The sequence below is a fragment of the Montipora capricornis genome, chromosome 12, assembly GCF_036669925.1.
Source record: "Montipora capricornis isolate CH-2021 chromosome 12, ASM3666992v2, whole genome shotgun sequence".
Lineage (NCBI taxonomy): Eukaryota > Metazoa > Cnidaria > Anthozoa > Scleractinia > Acroporidae > Montipora > Montipora capricornis.
The window spans coordinates 30,182,438-30,204,937 of record NC_090894.1 but is presented as its reverse complement, the minus strand read 5'-3'; the positions used below and the strand labels follow the sequence as shown (position 1 = coordinate 30,204,937).

The 22,500-nt window shown below is 38.4% G+C and overlaps 1 protein-coding gene across 1 annotated transcript in view; it reads right to left on the bottom strand.

The window, feature by feature from the left end:
* LOC138025635 (uncharacterized) overlaps positions 1-12,626 on the bottom strand; it is a 15,097-nt gene extending 2,471 nt beyond the window's left edge. Inside the window, exons 1-2 of the mRNA XM_068872818.1 lie at positions 12,547-12,626; positions 1-760 (exon numbers count right to left, since the gene is read on the bottom strand). The exon at positions 1-760 is cut by the window's left edge and continues 921 nt beyond it. Coding sequence (XP_068728919.1) covers positions 1-760; positions 12,547-12,626 — 840 coding nt within the window. The remainder of the gene's footprint in view (positions 761-12,546) is intronic.
* Between the last annotated feature and the right edge of the window lie 9,874 nt (positions 12,627-22,500).

Sequence of the window (22,500 nt, the reverse complement as noted above, 5' to 3'; positions counted from 1 at the left end):
CTCAAGCAGAATAGGGAATTCCTTGAAAAACATAGTCGCAGTAAGTCCATTCTCGGTAGACGGCGGAGGACGATAAAGTACTCCAATTCTAAGAACAGTAGCGGGTGTTCTTAGCAAGACCTCCATATATTCAAAAGATTCGAAACTGGTCACATCTTGTTTCTCGATCTTGTAGCATTTATTGTACAGTAGACCAACACCACCACCACATTTATTCATTCGAGGAATATGCATAAACGCAAACCCCACAGGACAGAGTTCATTTATAATGTTCGCCGTCTGTGGATTATTCACGTCTAGCCAAGTTTCTGTTATCGCCAATAGGTCTATTTCATTCTCAACCACATAGTCTTTCAAAAACATAGCCTTTTTCCTGATAGAACGGGTATTCAATAAAGCGAGGCGAATCAAATCCGAACGCACCGCTTGAATAGTACCAGCAGGCTGAATGCTTATGAGATTATTAAAATTAACACCACCGCTCCTTGGACAAGGTTTATTATGTCCAGCCATACTAAAGATAGATGAAATTCTACAGGGTGCAGATACACAACCATGGTTGTTGGCTGATAATATAATCGGTTTATCATAGGGTTTGGAATCTTTAAGCTTTGGTAGGCTGCGTAAGACGCTAAAGTTGACAGTTTTGTTTTGGGAATCTCCGGCATGGTAATCACTGTAATTTCCTCGAGCATGTCCAAATTTGCGTTCACTCAGCGTAGGGATAGGTTTCCGTTTGACACTCCAACCCTGATAACGTCTAGGTCCGCGATAACGATTAAGGATATCTGAGACATTTGACGGCAGATATTGGCTTACTCCGTTTGACGGTTGACGGTAAAATTATTGCGTTTCTGACGGTTGAATTTTAAATTTTTGGCCATTTGACAGTTGACGGTTAACCCCATGGAGACCATCGTAAAGTGGAACTAATTACCATCACACAATTTTGCACTTAGACTCGCTTTCAAGAAGAGGCAGACATGATCTCGGAAATAGCCTATTAAGCATATATAATGCAATTCTACCACACCAAAAATTATGAGTCTACAGGGATGGCATTTGACTGGCTATCTATGACTTTCTTTAATCATTGTCTAATCAAAGTGCTTGGCTTGTTACGTTCTTTTTCCACCATATTACCTGTTTTATGCACTGTTTTACCTGACTTCTTTTCTCTTGGCCAATCATTATGGAGAATTTACATCATGTATATTATCGCGAATGTTAGTAAGAGCTTATTTAGTTCTTGGGAAAATGTGAGCTTTTTATTAATGTTTACTCCTCGCAGCTTCAGGGCGCGTTCGATTGACCGTATTACGGAATAGGAATACATGGAATAGAACTTAGAAATCCTTCTTTTTTGCGGAGATTCACTTAATATTGTCAAACATCTGCTAAAATGCTATTTTAAGCATAGCTTTATTATCCTTGTTGCTGCAAAACGCCACACATAGTGTTTTAAGTCATCACTCCACGTATTCTTATTCCGGAATAGGGTCAATCGAACCCCCCCCCCCCCCCTTAGTTTATCCATAAGGTGTACAATTTCTAACTTTAAGGCAAGGTTTAAAGCGAATTTGCTAAAAATCATAGTCTGTGACTGAATGGCATTCATGGTGTGGTAGTAGTACCAAGCCACTGGCATAGTCACCTTACTGAAATGCCAACTGAAAAGTCATTGTCCTAGATAGCGCTGAAATTGATGCACTCATGATTCATTTCTGTATGGCTACTAGAATACCGCCATTTTCGTCGATTGCGGTAAAATTAGGTGGCTTCACTGGGAAGAGATGTTGCCCAGTTTCCCTGAAATCCTCGTCTTTGTAGCTTTTAATACGCCTACATGAAGGGCATTTCACTCAGGCTACTTGAAGCCCTGTGAAGGCGTAGTTTTGGTCACGGGGCACCTTTAATGAAGTTTTTCAACCAAAAAAATAACACTAAATACACCAGAAAGAATAAAGAAAATAATTTTAGCTCATTGGATGGACTTTCAAGCCTTGAAATCGCTGAGAAAGGTAAAAAAATATTTTCTTAGCGTCGGTGCAGTCACGTTTTGCCACGTGCTATTCCTCACTAGCAGAGGTGTCTTGTCTTTTTAGGTCGGCTTGGCTGAAAAGTACGCGTCCGGGAAAAGAAACCTCTGCCATGGGTCGAAATCGCCGTCCACAACCTTGGACGGCACTCTTCAAACCGCACACCCCATGATATTTTTGTTGACTTAACTTGAGCCCGCGGTGCCCCGCGCATTCATTTACAGTAACTTCGCTGTTGTTAAGTGAGCCAACTTAACATGAAGTATCACGTAAGGGTTCGGTCACTAGGTAACCGATGCACATGCTCAACAGAGTAATTTTCAACCAATGGCAGAGGTCTCTTTTCCCGTACTCGTCAGCCTAGCGAACGCAACAGAAACGAGACCTCCGCTAGCAGGGGACTCGTGCTCCAGTTATCGCACAGAATTTTGTTATACCTCAAAACATTCGCTTGTTCTCACTCCAAATCTTACATATTTACCTCAATTACATGTCCACCGTATTATTTTATCATCTGGGATGAATGTTTGGCCAAAAAATTGGTAATTTGGGTGCTTTTTGGTCAACAGCCGTTAATTATTCGTAAAATGATCTGTCTCGAGCTCGTTGCTTTAGTAAAAAGTCGCAAATTTGACACTTATATCTAATTATCACATTACACATTGGCAGTGTTTCCAAGACAGCCACCCTCTTGCTTAGCATTCCTGAAAGTGGTTTGTTTTATAGACTTCGTTAAGCCACTAAAACATGATTCGTGTTTTCACGGGTAAGATCAAATGAAAAGAGAGCACGTGCCAATGGAAGAACAAACATAGCACGCCTGTTGCATTTCCGATTAGGGTTTTCTGATTTAGAGGAAGTTCGCGGAAGTTAGAGCAATTCTTCGGAGCTTTTTAAATTGATTCGTTTCTGTGAGTAGAGTTGTCACTTAAGGCAAAGACATCCCTGGTTTTGTTTTCAGAGTATCAGCAACTCGTTTGTTAATTCACAAAGAATCAAGGACATTTTGTTGCCAGTAATCGTGTTTATTTTTCAGTCACTAATATATAATGTGAAGATTTAATGGCTTCGAAATAGCCAAAGCAAACATTTATTTACAGCAATAAATATTTATCGTGCTTAATGCAGACACTTTTTACACGTTCGTGATAGAATGCCGTGGGTATTGCCCCTGGGGGCCTGAAACGCGGAGAGCGCCAAGCACGTGCCACGAGCAAACGGGCATTGCTGTTTGTTAGAAATTATATAAACCTAAAACTGTAGGGTTTCTCGCCCTCACGGATGGGCGACTTAGCTGAAAACATTTTCCTGAGGGCAGCGTTTGGAGCTGAAATTCAAATCCCAAAAACTACTAGCAGAGCCAGCCCTAGTGAAGTACCTTCACCAATTCCATGTCAGGTGTCGAGAGTTCTACACGCAGGAGCAAAGAAAAACTCTTGCAAAGGAAACCCAACGCAGCACACCGCAAGTAAAGCAAATTGGAGGACTAGCTGATTCTCAAAGCTGTAGAACCTAAAGGGCGTGACTGGCGAGCGGTTCTAGCATTTTTGAAAAGGAATTTGGAGTTCCTTGGAGAAAAAGGAGAGCTTTACCGACGCTGCGACATCGGCGACAAGAGATTACACGACCGCCTGAGAAAACGAGCCTCAACTTTGCTAGGCAAGGAAAAGGAGAAGTGAGTATCACTGCTGAAATTCTTAAATTTCAATACGCTTGCAGAATGGTCCCTCAAATTCGAAAAAAATCTCTCAATTCTTAAGTGACAATTCTTGACTGGACAACTTCTTTGGCTAGTCACATGACCTTATCGTTTTATGCTCTTAAGACAAATTACGGGAACTCAAGATTTACTTTCCTTTAGAGCTTCTGAGGTTTCCAGTATTGATAACGAATGCTTGAACGTCAGTAGTGAAATTGAGGAAACCTTGGCAAATATTAAGCCAGACGATTTTACCCGTCAATGGGGAACCCCTGGGAGTCAATGGGTTAAACAACGAGACGACCGATACAGACTCGATGCAAATGAACAGCTTATGGGGGCAGCTAGCGCTTATGGTGTTGCCAAAGGAATCAAGAAAAGGTCAAGAATTTATGGAGAGGAACACACAGTTATGTTCTATTTGATTATACTTGCCTTTGTTGACTTATCTGAAATGGATGAATCCTGTCTATTTTTGATGCTTTTGTTATTGCCCAAATAGCGCGGTTTTCAATTGAGTGTCGTAAAACCAAAACCAAAGTTATTACTTTGGCCACTCAAAAAGGACGGAAACAATCCTGTAAATAAATCAAAACTCGAAGTAATTACACGTAGCCGACACAAAGCGCGGGAAAATGTGCACGCGCGAGCCACGAATGGTTTTGGTTTCTCTTCTGATTGGTTGAAAAAGTGGCGCGAGAAATTTCAATCAATCACTGAGTGAAGTAGTGCAAAACCAAAGCAATTCCCTAATTACTTTCGACACTCAATTGAAAATCGCTCTATTAAAATGGGAAATGTGAGCCAAAAAGGTCACCGCCGGTGAGTATAAGGCTTCTGACAATGTGATTGATTTGATTGATAGAAGACTTCATTTAAACAACCGATTTAGTTATTCATATACATTATTCCTTAATGTAAACTCGAAATCGGCAAAGTTCCACTTCCGTAGGACTTCTGCTAAATCGGAAAACCCTACTTAAATAATCGCAAGCGACTCCTCATTAGCCGAAAGTAATTGTCAACTCGCTTTAATTGGTTTGGTGGCTTAAATTTAATGAGAATTCAATTGAAATTTGCCGACTTGCTCAACTTTAAGCAAGTAGGAAAAGGTACTATTTTCAAGGAAGTTTCGGTTGTCACTCGTTAAGCGACCTGAAAAACTGCTCCTGAAAACAGGGCTAATATCGCTAATCTGATTACTCAAATAATTCCGAAAATATTCGTGCCTGATCAGTTTTCCGCTAAATTTATGTCCAAGAAAGCAGATAAAATGAGGAAGATTTCTATTTCGCATCCAAACGTTCGTAATAGCGGAGCTCCGCGCGCGCCGAAGGCGCGCTCACGCCGAGCACCATTGTTAAGAAAATATGGTAACCCATTATCGATGGGGGAAAATTTGGTTGATAGCCAGACGTCATGACCGTCCGTACGTCCGTCCGTTAACCCCTCCATGTATGCCAATGTGACCAGTATCATGCTAGTTTACAGCAGACATCTTTGATATTGGACATACATCTTTTGATTAACTGACACTTGTCAGAACAAGGTATCCGCTGACCAGTATCACATGACCATATCGCGGGCTCAACCTTAAGCTCACCGAGGTCAGCTTTTTTTTTTTTGAAGTTGACCGCTGACCAGGTACTGGTTTTAGATGGAATTGCAGGCTCAACCAAGGTGAACTCACCTGAACATAAGAGAGGCCTAATTTTTCGCGCGCTTTCTGTAGCTCGACGCGGCCACACGGCCATACTATATATCAATGAAAGTTCTTACACAGTTTGGATGTTTTTTTCCTGCATTTTTCGCTGGTTTCAATCCAGTTTGACACATCACGATATCTGTTATCTACGCTGGTGGCTACGCAGTTATTCAAGTCAAGCATCGGCGGGATGTAAACGTAAAGCTGAGTGTTTATTTTTAATTTGCATAGAGCCGCTTCTTTCTCTGTATTGCAATTTTTGGCATATCTTTAGAAGCACTGCCTGGAGGACCTATGTCTAGAACAGAAATGAAAGGACTGAGTGAAAGAGAACGACAACGACCAAACAGAATACCAGCAATAGCTCATACTTAGCATACAATTTTTTTCCTTGGGCACTAAACCGTTTGTTATTTTTGCGGATGCGTTACTTAAAGTGGATGCGTATTTCTAAAGGGTGGTTTAATCGGTTCTTCTTTTTTTCAGGTATCAAAATCGAATTTTTGTTGTCAACTGGAATTAAATATCAATTATCTGTACTCTTTTGGACAAAAAGAAAAAGTTGATTTGTTTGTTTGTTTGTTTGTTTTGCTCAAAATGCGAGCGAACAAGTGTTTTTTTAGTCCGCTTGCCCAACTGGTGTTTGTTGTGCCTCGATAGTGACAAGAGAATTTTGCCCTTATGTTATAAACACGTATTCGCAATGAGTTCTCGTAAAATTAGGGGGAAATCTCAGTAGCTTGTGTTTTCAGAAGTTTGTTTAAAGCACCCAAATGTTATTTAAGTGTTGGCGCAGATCGTGTTTGAAGTTCATCCTTTCTTGGTTGCATTGCCGTAGTTTGCCGATTCTTGTACCAAGCCAACCTGGCGTGTTTCAATGAAATACATCAAAAAGTGAATGATCTTAGTGGAATAAAGTACATCAGTAAAACTCTTCTTTGACCTAGAACTGACAAATTTGTTTTTATGGCTTCTAATTTTAGCATGATTCCTATTACCTAGCTATTGACAGTTGACTCTGAAATGCCTTTTTTTCCTTTTCAATTCGCTCGCTGAGGTTGTGCTTAGTGCTTGTTTTCTTTTAAAACTCATTCGGTTCAAGAAAAAATTATTGCCAAACTGGTGAATTGCAAAGTAAATTTCACTGGAAAAACCGATGTCGCACTCATCGCTTTGTAATTCATGCGATATCGGTTTTTAGCGTAAAATTGACCGTGGAAGACATTAGTTAGGCAATGAATTTTTCTATAGAAGAAAGGAAAGGAAATGATTTAATGATTAAAGCAGCAACCAGAAACATCAAAATGCGGACAACTCGAAACCTCTTATTTTCACAAACCGTAGAGGAAATAAGAATAAATAACCAGGGAGCTCCGCTTTTAGGCTTGGCTAAATCCATATATTTAAAGTTAAAATGACCAAATTCGTGTGGAATACTGTTTTTTTTTTGTGTGTGTGTTATTGTTGTTTTATACTTTCTTTTTATAAAATGTACTATTTTTCTGTAAATAAGTTTTAAGTTTTTGGAAATTTTATTTTCTTAGTTTTAAAATGGTGTATTGCTTTCCCCATAATATTAAATACTTTTTGAGGCAAAAAAAAAAACAACAACAACATTTTTTTTGCGATCCTGGATTTTGCGCGGTTTTCTCAACTAGGACAAATGTTCTCTACTTTGTCGAGTCCGTTGCAGACGATGAGGTAGGAGCAAGTCGATACCAAGGAAGATACCACCGCCTTAGTCAGATCTATTGTCACCAGAGGGGCTGTTTCTCTCTTCTTAGTAATCTTCAATAGGGCCGTACGACTTGAGTGTCCCCGCATAAGGGACCAGACAGACTGGTACACTATGTACTCAGGCTCATTTTCATATTTACAATAAATCACGCTGTCCAAAGCGCAGAAAGTTTTGTAAAGTCCATTGACTGACAACAAACGTTTGAAAAAAAAATAAAGAAAAGAAAAGAAAACGTAACGGCTACTTACTCCGCCGTCCGCTAACTGGTAAATTCCAAGTAAAAGAGAAGATTACATAGAAAAGAAAGAGATGAGAAAAAGGCAAGATATCTGTTAGTATATCGTTTGTACGCATGACATTCTTTTTTTAAAGCACTGCTTTTGCTTCAACTATTCACATAAGCAAGGTCTCTCTCCACTCCAAAAGCAGCCAAGTGCAGATAGGCTACTTCGATTCCAAGAAGGAAAAAATACTAATAATGAAAGAAATCAGTAAATAATTCTGTTGATGACATCTAAAGAAAAAAATGGAGCAGAGTTACAGAAAAGAAGTCACACTAATAATGTGCTCAGACCAGGTCACACGATTCCATCACATGCGAAGTCTTAATACCTTTCTTGGCCAGTCCTTTTTGTAAGCTCGGAAGAACAGACTAAATGGTTGATTTAGCGCTGTGTTATCAATTTTCTTCTTCTGTTTTTGTTTTTAAATACAGGTTAGGCTCACACTCCTTTCCGTGTTTTATCTACGTTCTTTTCATAGGCATGTCATTCCCTTACACCTTTGCGTTCCACCTAGGTTTTGTGTCCGCCTTAAAGAGAGGGTATGTTGGTTTTTCCTGTCCTCATTGACTGAGTTATTTTGCGCTGTTTTTTTTAGCATCATTGTATTTTTTTGAGCGTTGTTTCGTTAGCCAACAAGAAAGCTTCGCCTGGTACTTGGAGCAGGCCTGTTATCCAAGTGAATATTAACTAATTTCCATCTTTGTACAGCGTAGAAAAAAAATCGTTCTGCACGAGGGGTCAAGAGTGTTACTGAGATCATAACTTACCACCTTGTTGTAATCATTAATTCCAAGAAGAAAAAGAGACGGCATGAAAAAGAATGGAATGAGATACAGGTAAATCCTTTTTGAAATTAAATAATGCACAATTTCATGAGATTTTTATTTTATTATTATTATTTTTTATGCAATCGCTTAAACTACTCCCATAATTAAAGGCCTTTTTCACTAAAAGTAATGCAGATAAGCCGCTTTAGAAAAGGACAAAGGAATGAAAGAGAATTTCCCGGCAAGATTAAAAAAAAATACTATCAAAATTGTTCCTTCCTTATGAACAACATGCGCATTATACAGTTTCGATGCGATATCTCTGCCAGTGAAATTCGTAATCATGTGTAACGTGGCTATCTTTTAAGTATAGATAACAAAATGTTTTCTAATGCAAGTTGGAATAAATAAGCATTAGTAAATTTTTCCACAAGCCAGCAAAATTGCACGAGACTGTAAGGCGAGTGCAATTTGTAGCGCAAAAAATTACTAGTGTTCATTTATTTCAAGTTGCTCGAAAAAAAATCATGTGACAACTTACTACCATACACATGAAAAATTTAAGCCGAAACAATGCACCTTACCACGCCAAAAATCCTCATACTGAGATCGCATTTGAATGGCTCTGAGGTTCTTTGATCAAAAGGCTTGTTTTGTTCCTTTTTTTTTTTTTTAATTGAATCACATCAGCCCCTTTCTGCACTGTTACCTGAAAACTGCATTTCTTTTAGCCAGTAAGAGTAAAGAATTTTTTTCTTACATATTATTATGAATTTTATTAGGAACTACAATAGGTTTTATTTATGGGGAAATGTGAGCCTTTTTTGGCAGCTTAAGTTCATCAATGGGAGGCATATGAACAGTGCCAGACTTTGCGGCAACGTTCAAGTTCTGAGTCGGCTTGCACAATCATAGACTGTGACTCAGTGGCATTCATAGTCTGGCCACTGGGAGAGTGGCAAGAAGTCCCTGTTGATATGATTGTCCAATACCACAGGTAAATCATTTATACCATTTGCGCATGGCCTAAGGAGATGACGTGGAAAAGAAGGCAATGAGACACAGGGCAAACCTTTGTTTCACTGGCTTGCTAGGCATGGCTTAGATGTACCACACGTGTGGGACATTTGAGGTGGCTTTTTAAGCTTAACCTCCATCCAAGAAATCAGCATGCACTGATGAGGCCCAGAGGGCCGAAACGGTACTCTCTGCAGTTATATATATTCGTATGTGCATGACAGTGGTTTCTTAATGCAATCGTTTCAATTATTTGCAATTTTTCTTTTCTTTAATCAAACGCAACCCAGAAAAGGCATATGAAAAAAAAAATATATTGAAAATAAACTGAAAAAACAAAACGAAAAAAAACAATCCTAGATATTTTTCGTCTTTTGCCAACGAAGATTGATTAGAAATAGAAAGCAAACTGCAGCAACAAATACAATACCAAACAAGCGCATAACGGAAGTAAATTTTTAGTGACTGAACGTTTCGTATGTCTTACCGTACAGTTTCAGAAGTAACCGTTAGCTAAAAGATTTTGAAATGCATAACAGTAATTTAAGTAGCTTGTGAGGTAATACTGATAATAACAAAAGGAAGTATCACAATACTATACAAAGATATACAAAAAACAATTAAAACAAAGAGAACATATATCCTGTAAATGCATGTACCTAAAACACGTGTACATGTAAAACTCATTAATAGAGATACAGCTTTTCGCTGCTAACGTATCATTGAAGGACGGCTGAAGATAACGAATAAAAAGAATTTCTTTTATGTTACAATGTCAGTCGGACCTCCCAGTGTCTAGAATTTCCCAGTGGTTCCATTTTAAGTTGTGACTAGTTGAGATTACTTTATCAGCAAGAGGTGACGTGTTATTGTTATATAACAACGCCTAAAGTGTTTAGATTTTCGGTCATGAAACCTCCATTTTGTCTTACCGGTGTGACAAGCTTAAAACTTAAAACTTAAAATGGGACCACTTTGAAATTCTAGACACTGGAAGGTCTCACCGACATTGTACCATAAAAGAAATTATTTTTATCCGTGATCTTCAGCCATCCCTAAATGAATACGTTATCAGAGAAAAGGTGTATCTTTATTATAAGTTTTACATGTACACGTGTTTTAGGTATATGCATTTATAGGGTATATATTCTCTTTGCTTTCATTGTTTCTTGTATATCTTTGTAAAATATTGTATTACTTACTTTTGTTACTATCAGTGTTACCTCATAAGCTACTCAATTTACTGTTATATATTTCAAACATTTTTAGCTAATGGTTACTTCTGAAGATGTATGTTCATTTGATACATGCGAAACCTTGAGTCAGTTATGCGCTTGTTTAGTCGCATGTTCGTCACCTCAGTTTGCGTTCTATTTTTGAACTGAAAAAGTTTAGTGTGGCTACTCTGCAGTAAAAAAAATCGATGTGACCATAAATCAACAGCAACAAGAAAGTATGACTCTCTTGGCAGCAAATATTAAAGAAAAACAGTTACTTACAGACTTGTTGAACCCAAAAATTCCACGTTGATAAGATGACATGACAAAGAAAGAAAAAAAAATATAAAGTTAATTAGAATAAGTAATGCATATATGCATGACATTAGGTTCACACAAAATTGATTCAACTATTCGTTTTTAGCTCTTCGATCTCTTGCGCATGCTTTTGTTATGGTAATTCGCATTACTTATCGTAACGATCTGATCGGAAGAATTTCAGCTTTGGCGGGATTTTCATACATGAAAATTGTTCCACAGCATGCAATGCCTGTAGGGTAAACGTGGGCCTTTCATCAATGTTAATGCAAATAAGCTAATTTAATAGAAAAAAGAAAAAAAAGCAAACAAACAAACAGTGCATATGAGCTATTAAAGTCAGAAACAAAATCTTATTATAAATAAATGTCCCGTGCTGTTATTCAATTTTGACCTGACTTCAAATATTTTTATGTAATTGTTTTAATATATGCATATTTGATTTCCCTCACGGTCTTGGACGACGAGGGCCCATTCGGATTTCGAAAGCAGTACACCTTTTTTTACCCCAGTGAGGATTGAGTCCGCATGATTCTGTTCTTCGTTGTCTGAGGGGAAGTCATTTTGCAATTTTGTTTTAAAGAGCTTGTGATCTGCTCTTAAAACCTCGGAATAGGCTTCACTAGATTCTGTTAGTGGAATTTGAAGAAATTTTTGAGTAAAGTAACACAGAAGAAGTCGCACTAGTAATCACAGGAAACTTTTCGAGATTCCCATTTGGGAATTAAATGGGAAATTTTCCCACTCATGGGAAAAAGTTGGGACAAGAAATTACTTTTGGGGGAAAATTTTGGGTTTTTATTGGGAAAGAACGTCTACTTTCCCTTTACATCCCAATATTGGGAATATGATGTGAACGTTTTCCCAAGTTACACCCAAAGCTGGAAACAATATGGGAAAAGTTCCCAATTTATTCCCAATATTGTGAATTATGGGGGAACATTTCCCCAAGTTATTCCCAGAATTGTGATTAATTTGGGGACATTTATCCAAGTTATTCCCAGGACTGTGAATAATATGGACAAATTTCCCAAGTTATTCCCAGCATTGGGAATGATATAGAAACCGTTACCCAAGTTATTCCCAGAATTGTGATTAGTAACGGAACATTTATCCAAGTTATTCCCAGACTTGTAAATAATATGGAGACATTTCACAAGTTATTCCCAGCATTGTGATTGATATAGAAACCTTCACCCAAGTTATTCCCAGAATTGTGATTAGTATGGGAACATTTATCCAAGTTATTCCCAGAATTGTGAATAATATGGACACATTTCCCAAGTTATTCCCAACATCGTGAATGCTATAGAAACCTTCACCCAAGTTATTCCCAGAATTGTGAATAATATGGACACATTTCCCAAGTTATTCCCAACATTGTGAATGATATAGAAACCTTCACCCAAGTTATTCCCAGAATTGTGATTAGTAAGGGAACATTTATCCAAGTTATTCTCAGAATTGTGAATGATATGGACACATTTCCCAAGTTATTCCTAGTATTGTGAATGATATAGGAACCACTTTACCCAAGTTATTCCCAGAATTGTCAATAATATGGACACATTCCCCCAAATTATTCCCACAATTGTAAATAATAAGGGATTATTTCCCCAATTTAATTCCCAATGATGATTCTATAGATTATAGAAATATCCTCCACGTTTGACCGGCCTTGTTCCAAAAGGAACATGAAGCATCAATGTTAAGAATTACACACTCCATGTCAGCACTTTATCCACTTAATGAATACCAGTACCTTTCCCACTTTGTTTGAGGGTTAATTGGAGGACTTCGCGCGGAATCTTGTTCATTTTTCTTCACTGTTTCCTGCGCCATCTTGTATAACGAGTGAGAGACCAGGCTGGAACTAGTGAGCCGTTTTCATTTTGGCCAGCAGTCTCCACGGCAAGCTCTTACCGATTTTGGCGGTAATCGGCGGCTTTATTAACGTTTGTATCAACGCTCACAAATATTTGTGGTGATTTTTTGTTTGTTTTACTCTTTAAATGCTGATCCAAGGCAGGGAATTGCTTACAAGAACTCAAGTAAAAAGGTAAGCGTTAACTATAGGCGAATAACATTTGATTTGATGCCTTATTGTCTTCAAAATGACGATTTACATGTAGAGTACCTTCAAGTCAATTTTTCTGGCAAGGATACTTAATTTGGCTTTTTAAATGCTATAACCCTGCAATAATTGGTAAACCTTTTAACAAGAAAAATGTTTTGGATCAAATGGTGAAGTAAACGATTTGGTATAAAAGTGCTCATACGGCGAATTAATTCATGTATACGATTGACAAATGATTCGTTCTGGTAAATGCTGTTTCTTTTCAATGCAGAATCATAAACGCCTGAGAAAACTAGGTATTATTGACGTTTGTAAGTAAAGCGAGCTAAATTTGAGTCTACTCTTCACACACTTTAACTGTAATTGATTGAAATGATCACGGATTTAGAGGAATCGTGACTTGCATCATTGAAGTATTTACATGCATATATTTATATTTTAGTTACCATGAAAGAAGAAGAGACACTTCCTGAAGAAATTCTTTGACGGGACAGCAGGAAAAGGTCCTTTACAGCAGAGAAAAATGCTTAGCAGCCAATTCTGTTTCCCCGACCGTTTATGCTTTGATGTATTTAAGGAATACTCTTTGCAGACTTGTTATGGTTCTGTGGTTTATCTGAAATCTTAAAAAGCCGTATTTGTATTTTACATTTAAAACAAGAACCCAATCCAAAGATTTTGACCTGAAGGTAACTGCTTTGAAATCAATTATTTTGTATTCTATTTTTTTGTGAGAGTCATGATGGTAACTGTTAGCTTCACTGGAATGGTGTCCAGCACATTTCTGATTTGCTGGTTGGAATATTATTTTACGGGAGCAGGTCACTATAAACTTGTTTCTTCCACATGTGCATTTCTACTTCTCAGTTATTTAAGGTCAATTCTTGATTTTTCTGACCTCGTTCAAGAAAGATGCAACGCAATACCACAGTTTCTTTAGAAACTAGAATTTTGTTTACTCGTTCAAGAAAGTTTCAGCACTTGTAATATCCAAAATTCTGTCTAATTCCAAGTTGTTATTACTTATTCTAAGAAATTAAAATCTAATTGATGCACAGTTTGGAATTATTCCAAGTCTGAATTTCCTGTGAAAATTCACAATTCTGTTCCTATGAAATTTCCAGGAATTCCTAGGAAGTCCCAGATTTATTTTGCAAGCTATATGGAGTCGTCAGACCACAAACGTGATAATGTCTCACCAACAATTTGTGCTAACATGCTGATTTTTGGCAGGGAAGCTTTTTTAGTTGTGATCTCTTAGAGGATCTCAACAAATCCCATATAATCAAGTTTTATCTTCTGTGATCTCACACTTTACCACTGGTTTTGGCCAAGGTGCTACATAGTATACTTGAGGTTTGAAGTTTCAGTAAGTTGTGTTTCAAATTTCTCCATTCACGATCCAGGATTATTTTACTATTGTTTCAGTGGACATGTATATTGACCTCAGTTTATTAAAAGTAACACGTTGGTATTAAAATATTGTTTTTATTTGTTCAATTCAATACTCTGATGTTTCACATGCATAAGTAGGTGTATAGTTGTAAAATCATATTGCTGGGTGACATAATGGCCAACAAAGATTATACAACGGAAATAGCAACCCATTCATTGACGTACTCCAGTCAGGGAAACGAAAATCACATTGTGTGGATTGAAGTGCGGGAATTTTGGTTCCCAATATGCACAAACGCATGATTGGTTTATACTGGGTGAGGAATGGGATTTGGGTGGGAGTGTATGAACCCAGTATAAGGAAAATATTGGCATAATATAAACCCATTATTGGTTAATATTTGGGAGAGGAATATCCCATACCTGGGACATGAGTGGGAATGTAAAAACCCAATACTGGGGAACTATTGGCATGATATAAATCCATTATTGGGTAATATTTGCAACAGGAATATCCCATACTTGGGATTTGAGTGGAAATGTAAGAACCCAATACTAGGGAAACATTGGCTCAATCTAAACCGATTATTGGTTTATATTTGGGACACGAAGATCCCATACTTGGGTTATGGATGGGAATTTAATGGGAGTGGTAGCATTTTCCCAGTTATGGGTTTTCCCAATTTCATCCCATTAAAAACCCTATTATTTCCCTTTTTGATCCCAAAATGGGAAATCTGGAATTTTTCCTGTGAATGTGCAAAACATTTGTGAGAACATTTAAAAACTAAAGGCAAAACAATTAAAAACCACCTTGAATCTTAGCTCAAACGAGGTCAGGTGAATGCAGATTATAGTCAGGCTCTTTTCCATGTTTAGGGAAATGAACAATAGGCAAGAGGGGCCGAGAGTTTTAGTCAGATCATAACTTGAACAGAGGATTTTAAAAAAAAAAAGATAACGCCTAAACGCGTACTTATTATCTTGTAATCTTGTACTTGTATGAGTTAATTCGAAATGCAAGAGGATAGAGCACATATTGCTTCTGAAAAGCCCTTTTCAGGGAGCGCAATAAACGTGTATGTATGTATGTATGTATGTAAGGGAACCCTCCGTTAAAGTAGAGTAATGCATGTTTTCATAAGAGTAGTTTTTTTTGTTTTGTTTTTTAATGTATATCTTTATTTTATCTTTGTTTTTTATTCAATCGTTTAAATATTCCCGTAATTAATTAAAGTCCTTTTTCACTAAACGTAATGTAGATAAGCCGTTTCAAAGAACGAAAAAAGAAATGAAAAGGAATAGGGCGGCCACTGACATTCTTGCGGGACCATGAATTAGGCTAAGACTGTTTCTGCTGAACGTTGGTTTAAAAAATATCTCCCAAAAATTGATAAAATTGAAGAAAGTTGCAGTCATGCAGGAACAACAGACGCATCAAACAGCCACAATGCAATATCACTGCTTACGGAATTCTTAATCATATGTAATACGTCTATCTTTTAAGTATGGGTAATTGCATGCGAAAAATCATGTGATTGCTTATTAGTAACATACATGCAATTTGCTTTAGTCAATCTGAGCAAGCTTAATGCATGGGGAAAATGGTAAAAGTGGCTTTTACTTTTTATGCATCGCTTTAATAAATATTTCATCAAGATAAGGCAGATAAGCTCCTTAAAATTAAAAAAAAAAAGGATAGCAATTAAAAGTAATAATATAAAGAATACAATAACAGTTACTTACTCCCTTGTTGTAACCAAATTTCCAGGTGGAAGAGATGACATGACAGAAAGAAATAAAACACATGTAAATTTACTAGAATATATGGAAGTCGTTAACTTTTCATGCAATCGCTTTAATTATTTGCAAAAAAAAAAAAATTTAATAATAAAAACTAGCGATAAAAAGTGGGAACGAAGTTTCGACCTCTCCGAGGTCATTTTCAAGTGCGATTGAATGGTTGTAAACTAAGCACTATAGAGGCAAAACTTAAGTAAAATACATGGGAATGCGAAAGTGTTCAAAACCTATATATAACTCGACAATAACAACGGACTGAAACAACAATGGAAAGGTGTAGGAATGAACCAACTCAGCAATAAAATAGCTATTAAATTTTAATTATTGAAATACTATGCGCTAATAAATAACTTTGCTCGCCTTGACTTAGACTGCGCTTTCTTAGAGCATTTAGACAATACGACGTGTCCGAAATCATGATGTTATAGTGCACGGGCAAATATCCCATGAAGCATCACAGGCCAACGTCGACGGAGTGCAGGAGCTAATACCCATAAAATGTAGGGTCAGATAGGGTGCGGCAGAGTCATGCGTCATTTTCAGCTCTAAACTGGGTATTACGCGTTGCGTTATATCAAATCGAGCAGAAATATGCGGGAACCGGGGCGAGGAATCACTATGAAATCAATAACGAATACACAGACCGAGCGCAGCGTGCTGAACACGCCGTGACAGACAGCGACACCACCACGATAATCACCTTTGCAGACGATATTTTGCTACTCACACAGTGGGGAGGGCAGTTGGCAGGCATGATGAACATTCTGTATGAAATGTTATTGAATTATTGTTTGACAACGGCGGGCGATAAGGTGAGACGGTCACGATGACATGGAATACGTCGGAGGAGGTGAGGAAGAGCAAAAGATTGATATCAGTGAGTGACGCGGACCAGGGGAACGTTAGATCCTTTAAATACCTAGGACACGAGCCATCAGACAATCCGAAGGCTCCACATTACATCACACAACAAATAAGTTGGTTCAGCGTGATCAAAATGGGCCGAAATCAAATTCCGTCATGACAGACCATGAAGTCAGACTGTCAACACGAGTCGGGATCCTGGAGGTGATGGTGAGGAGTCCCTTAGTGTATGCAGTTCAAACCGAGACTCTCAAGATGGTCAACCGGGACAGGCTTGACAGTTTGTTGCTGAATTTCTGCAGGAAACTCGTCAAAGCAGGATTCTGCAGGAAGCTGGATGAGGATGGGGTTCAGAACGTTGTCTACAAGTACGACGTGGATGAAATCTTCAAAATCCACAAGGCGCTACAAGTCAGCCCGTTTTGCCTGAAACAGTCCATAGAATACATGGCGCACGTGGTACGTATGTCCAATGCAAGTGAACAGGAACGGTGGTTGTTTTCTAAGTCAGAAGTCGAGACCAATGGAAAGATCTTGGTCGTGATATCGGGTATGACAAATTGCAGGTTAGGTGTTAATTACTTAATAGAGGGTCGTACAGGGGGGGTCTGTCGTACGGTTCACGAACAGAAAAAACAACGAATCACGGATCACGGATATCAAAATTTCAGTTTCCCGAATCACTGAAATAAACAAGTAAGATACTCCTTTTAATAACCTTCTCTTAGGCAAGAAAGAGTGTAAATTGGAAAAAGCAAAATTGTGAAAGGCTAAGTAAAGGCTGCATATCGTAAATCATCTACCTAAATCACTCTCGTTGGACGACTCTGACCATTCGTCCACTTCGCGTTGTAACTGCCCGAAGAAAAACCAAATCGTCTAAAGAATCTTCCTCGTCATTGTCCGCAATAGGATATTCAGCATCTGAGTCAGTGTCATACTCTTCCTCCTCTTCTACCTCGGTTTCCTCTACTAGTTGATGATCTTCATTGGCCTCGTGCGATGTAGAAGGCGTAACAGTTGTAACAGTCGCAGCAGAAGTAACAGTCTCCTCTTCGATAGTGTTAAGACTGAATGAGACTTTATCTTTAGGATAGTCGGATGCTCGGTACATGTTTAACGGCAATGTACCGGCCTTGAACATGGTGGTCTCTTGCCTCACACTTCTCTGTCTTGCAGCCTTCCCATTATTTGTCGCCCATTCAATCATGAGGTCTTTTTCCTGCCTATTCAACTCCCTTCTTGCGTTAAGATGCTCCAGCTTCGGAATGGCATTTAGTGGAGTGCTCTGGCGTAAAACGGGATAATAGGATTTATCGTGCGTGAAGTAGTAGGCACTCCAGGGTACTACACGCTTAATGCTTTCGTATACGGTATTTGCCAGATTCCGTGCGTACTGCAAAAGGGTGGGAAACTGGTCCATGAAATGACCGACTGCGTGGAGGTTTTCAACCTGAACTGTACGACAGGAGTACAGATCAATGGCGAAGCTTGGATTGTGTTCTTTAACTAACGCCTCCAGATCTTTCAGTCCATTTAAGATCATGTTCACCGAACGCTTTGTCTGATTAGAAATAGCTCCTTGAGAACCGCTTGGTTTACTTGTGCCGGTATCGTTGATATCGCTGCTATGCGACAACGCTTTTTCTGTTATTGTTTCCAAGTAACTGTCAAGTTCTTCCAGAAGCTCGATTGCTTGTGGTAGGAACGTTTTGGTACAGTTTGATGTTTCATATGAACAGAAAAGGCTTTATAAAGGAGTGCAAGATGGCTTAGATACTTTACAATGCCTTTTATCGAGGTAATTAACTTCACAGAGCCCGTTTGAGCACCGGTGATAAATATGTTCTTCTCGTGCTCCACACATATGCCCATAGGCTGCGCAAATGTTGCTTGGGCTCCCTTTCCATTTGAGTTACCTTCCTTTCCTGTCTCAGCAATGACTACGGCCTCCTCAGCACAGATCTTCGTCTTTATTTGCAAGCTTCCAATGTCCACATAAACTATACCAGCAAGATACCAGGCCACGTGTGCGTTTTCACTGCATTCTACTGTTCCGTTTTGTACGATCACGGTTTCCTCGAGTGTTGACATTGCAATACTTAAGATTCCACCTGGGTAGCCCTTGTGAGACAGATAAAGGATGTTATTGTTACGGCACATAGACACTGCTTCTGTGCCAGAGGCTGCGTATTTTGTAAAAACTGTAACAATGCCTTTAACTGCCACTCCATCCATCTCTAATGTAATGGAATAAATAACCTTGTCCACATCGCTGGTACAAATGATCATACTATCGCTTGCCTTAGCAATTCTGGATCGCTTGATCTTTCGAGAAAGTTGAACCTTAGTCAAATCACTTTTGGTTTCTGCATATCTTCTTTCTAAATTTTTTAGGAGCACAGAGAGTCGCTCTCGAAGCACCTGAACTGTTCCGAGTGTGTCAAGTCCTCGCTTCTACAACCCAGAAGTGAGCTCTACTTTTTTGAGATTCTTTAGCTGTAGTGTTGGCTTCTTTGCAATGGAAAATAGTTGTACTCCTGTGGGAGAGCTTACATACGCTATTCCATCGCAGTAAGCGAGCGATTTAGTTACACCATGGCATTCTCCGACAACCTTGACATCTGCTGGGACATGAAGCCTCACTACCAGAAGTCTAGTGAGGTTCTTCAATGGAGCATAGTCCCACCATAGTCCAGAACAAGAAGTTTCCCATGCTCACCGGGGCATAATACACTCGACCCTCATCGACCTCATCGTACTAGACGTACTTTTCCCTGCCATGCCTCCGAAGTTTCGATGTTGCGAATCACTGTCCTTTGACCTCCCGTGACATGGGAGACAATAGGAGTCGACATCCGATCCATGATAGGCATGCAAAGCACGTGAATTTGCACAATGGATTACTTTACGATATATTGTGTGACGTCTTGTCACATTTGATGTTTTCAGTCTAAGAAATCTTCCGGAGAACTTGCATCTCAAAAACTCACGCAGAATGGAGTAGTAAAATCACGAATATCGGTTAATAATTCAAGTTCTTCACGAGTCACGCAAGACGTTCAGGTCACGGATCACGAAGAATAATTTATTAAATTCACGTTTCACGGAAAATAAAATCAGCTAATCACGCGTCACGAAAATACCCCTGTACGACCCTCTTAATAATCGTTTATTGAAAACTCTCTTGTAGTTGGCTATAAACTAAATTAACGAGTTACTTACAAGCATAAGAATAAATACTACTATTTACATACTGTAATAATATTGCTATCTACATATAAATCAATGCGCTCACTTAGAGGACGTATCTGAACTTGAAAAACTCCTCTGTTCATTTTAGATTACAGTGAGTTCACAGGTGTATGTTCTTAGGAAAAGAGGAGCTCAATGCCTGGCTTCGGCGCCATGAAAATCTAGTATCGTTAAAAGATTGCCGAGTCAAGTCCCGTGATGATGCTGATGATTTGAGATAAGGCCCACAGGGGTCGTCTCCTATTATAAATCAGCAATGCGTTGTTTATTATTTTTATTGTGATCTATGCGATGCAGACTATCTCAGATTCACATGGCGACACCCTCATCAAAGCATTGAAGAACATAAGCGATTTAGCTATATGAAAGAACGACATAATGACGATCCAGATGACATCGAATGGCGTTTCAAGATACGGAAGAGAGTCAAAAACAAATTGGATCGCCTAATTTTCAAAATGCTCTCTATACGGGACATGAAACCGACTCTTAATAAACAACAGTCTAATTCAATACGAGCAAAGGTATTTTGTATAGCACGCGGAATTTCAATAATTGTAATTTCAGAGCTCGAGCTTTTTTATTTCTTATTTGGCTTATTCTATGACTTTTCATTGCTATTTTAGTACATTGTTTTGTTCAGATTTGACGATCCGATGTAAAAGATGTGAAGAGATTTAAAAATATTTTCTCTCTAAGCACACGTAAATAGCCGCCTCGCAGATTTTTTGTTGTTGTTCGCATGGGCACTTTCACAGGTATGGCATTGGAGCTGGGTTCCATACAGGAACAAAACCAACTAAATTTGAACACTTATATATGACATCTTCTCGTAGACAACGATCAGTCTGATGATCGCCTTGAGCGTGAAACTCGAGTAACTAGTAACACTTTCCTTCTTACATTTGTAGGAATTTTGGAATTTAATGAAAGAAAACTGGGGAATGACAAAAGGCCATTGTTTTGCTGGCAACTCGCACTCATATTCACCCATAACATTTTCATTCTCTACTTCCGCAACAAATTTGCATAGGCATTGTTTGCAATTTCTCTTGGGACGTATTTATGTCCCAGGAGAGTTGCAAACTATGATTAGGCAAAATATTGCGGGTTAAAAAAAATTTATTATGGGATTTGAGAAAACAGTGAATTCCGTTGATTCTTGATTCAAGATCCCAAAACCTTATATGTCTGCAGCTTTGGTAAAAGAAGACAACAGTGCCAGATGGTGTCGAATGCCTTCCTGAGATCAATTGACACCGCAGAAACGTTTTCTGTCTTGTCCCACGCTTCTCTCTAATCCTTAGTAAACTTCAATAGGTCCGTAAAAAAGCAGTGGCTCCTTAAAAACCTCTGGATACCGCTATACTCTGGACTCAGGCTCTTCTGCATATGCACTGAAAACTATTCTCCCCGCAAAGGGCCAAAGTTTGGCAGAGATCATAAATTAAAAACATATAACTAAGGAGAAAAAGAAAATATCGTCTACTTACACTCTTTTGGTAATGGTGTAATCCAAGTAAAAGAGAAAGCGACATGAACAAGGAAGAAATGAGACAAAGGTTCAATCTCGTTAAATGTAAATAATACATGTCCACAGGGTTTTACGAACCACTTCTTATGTAGTGATGGATATACACTGGACGAAAAAAAACGGATTTTCCTGTATAGCCAATTTGGTGCAAATCTATGGCAAGTGCCACTTTGCTCAATTTTGGTCACGTTTGCCAGATTAGGTAGAATCAAAATTAACACAACTTTGCAATGATGGCAATGGTGGTAAATGCCACATTTGCCTTAAAATTTCCCATTTCAAAAAAACCAAGGATAACCTTCACTTTTTCAAGGCATTTAAAACTAACATTTGTCAGGGCTTTACCCAAATGTCGAGAAAACTTTCGCTATTTTTACACAGGGGGGCAAAATTGTAATAATTTAAATCAAAACACCAAATTTACTTTAAGAACAAAGGGTAAAACAAAATCTGTGTAAACCTGATATTTACTTTACATTTACGCCATAATTGCAGCAAAGCAAATTTAAACTTTTAAACGAAAATTGCACTAAGAGCAAATCCGTAGCAATATTACTACTCCAAATTTACAACAGATTTGCTCAACTGACAAACTTAAGTAAATTGTTTTTTTTTTTTTTCCGTGCAGTGATAGCTACAAGGAAAATAACTAAATTCGTCGTACACATTTAGTAAAAGAGGAAACGTGGAACATAACTTGCACTGCACGAAAAAACGGATTTACACCAAATTTGCACAGAGCGAATATAATGAAAACATACATTTACTCTAGAGAAAACCTGTAGCAA